This window comes from Neopelma chrysocephalum, unplaced genomic scaffold (assembly GCF_003984885.1).
Source record: "Neopelma chrysocephalum unplaced genomic scaffold, ASM398488v2 Primary Assembly neopelma1_96186, whole genome shotgun sequence".
NCBI lineage: Eukaryota > Metazoa > Chordata > Aves > Passeriformes > Pipridae > Neopelma > Neopelma chrysocephalum.
The window spans coordinates 1,580-2,090 of NW_020924835.1; the positions used below are offsets into that span (position 1 = coordinate 1,580).

Consider the following 511-nt stretch of genomic DNA (forward strand, 5'->3'; position numbering starts at 1 on the left):
CCCTCCCCACGGGGTGCCCTGGCTGTGCCCATTTTGGGGTCCCTTGGGCCCCCCCTGTCCCTCCCCTGTCCCTGAGTGTCCCCTTTTCCCACAGGGGTGATTTCCTGAGCCTGCCCTTCCAGGCCATCGAGTGCAGCCTGGCCGGGATCCGACCCTCAGGTCAGTTTGGGGAGGGATCACTTCCTTCCCGATCCCGGTGTTATCCCGGTGTAATCCCAGTGTGATCCCAGTGTTCTCCCAGCGTTCTCCTGATGTGATCCTGGCATTCTCCCGGTGTTCTCCCGGTGTTATCCCAGTGTTCTCCCAGTGTTCTCCTGGTGTTCTCCTGGTGTTATCCCAGTGTTATCCCAGCGATCTCCCAGCGTTATCCCGGTGTTATCCCAGCAATCTCCCGGTGTTCTCCTGGTGTTCTCCCGGTGTTATCCCAGTGTTCTCCCAGTGTTCTCCTGGCGTTATACCGGTGTTCTCCCGGTGTTCTCCTGGTGTTCTCCCAGCGTTATCCTGGTGTTCT

At 59.1% G+C, this 511-nt stretch overlaps 1 protein-coding gene across 17 annotated transcripts in view; it reads left to right on the plus strand.

Annotated features, from left to right (window-relative positions):
- Positions 1 to 511, plus strand: part of TDRKH (tudor and KH domain containing) — a 6,073-nt gene that overhangs the window by 731 nt on the left and 4,831 nt on the right. For all 17 annotated transcript variants that reach the window (XR_003538334.1, XR_003538340.1, XR_003538333.1 and 14 more), the window contains exon 2: positions 95 to 159. Coding sequence is in view for 9 of the 17 variants with exons in the window: in XM_027708382.1 (XP_027564183.1) it covers positions 95 to 159 (65 nt within the window). In the remaining 8 variants the exon portion in view is untranslated. The remainder of the gene's footprint in view (positions 1 to 94; positions 160 to 511) is intronic.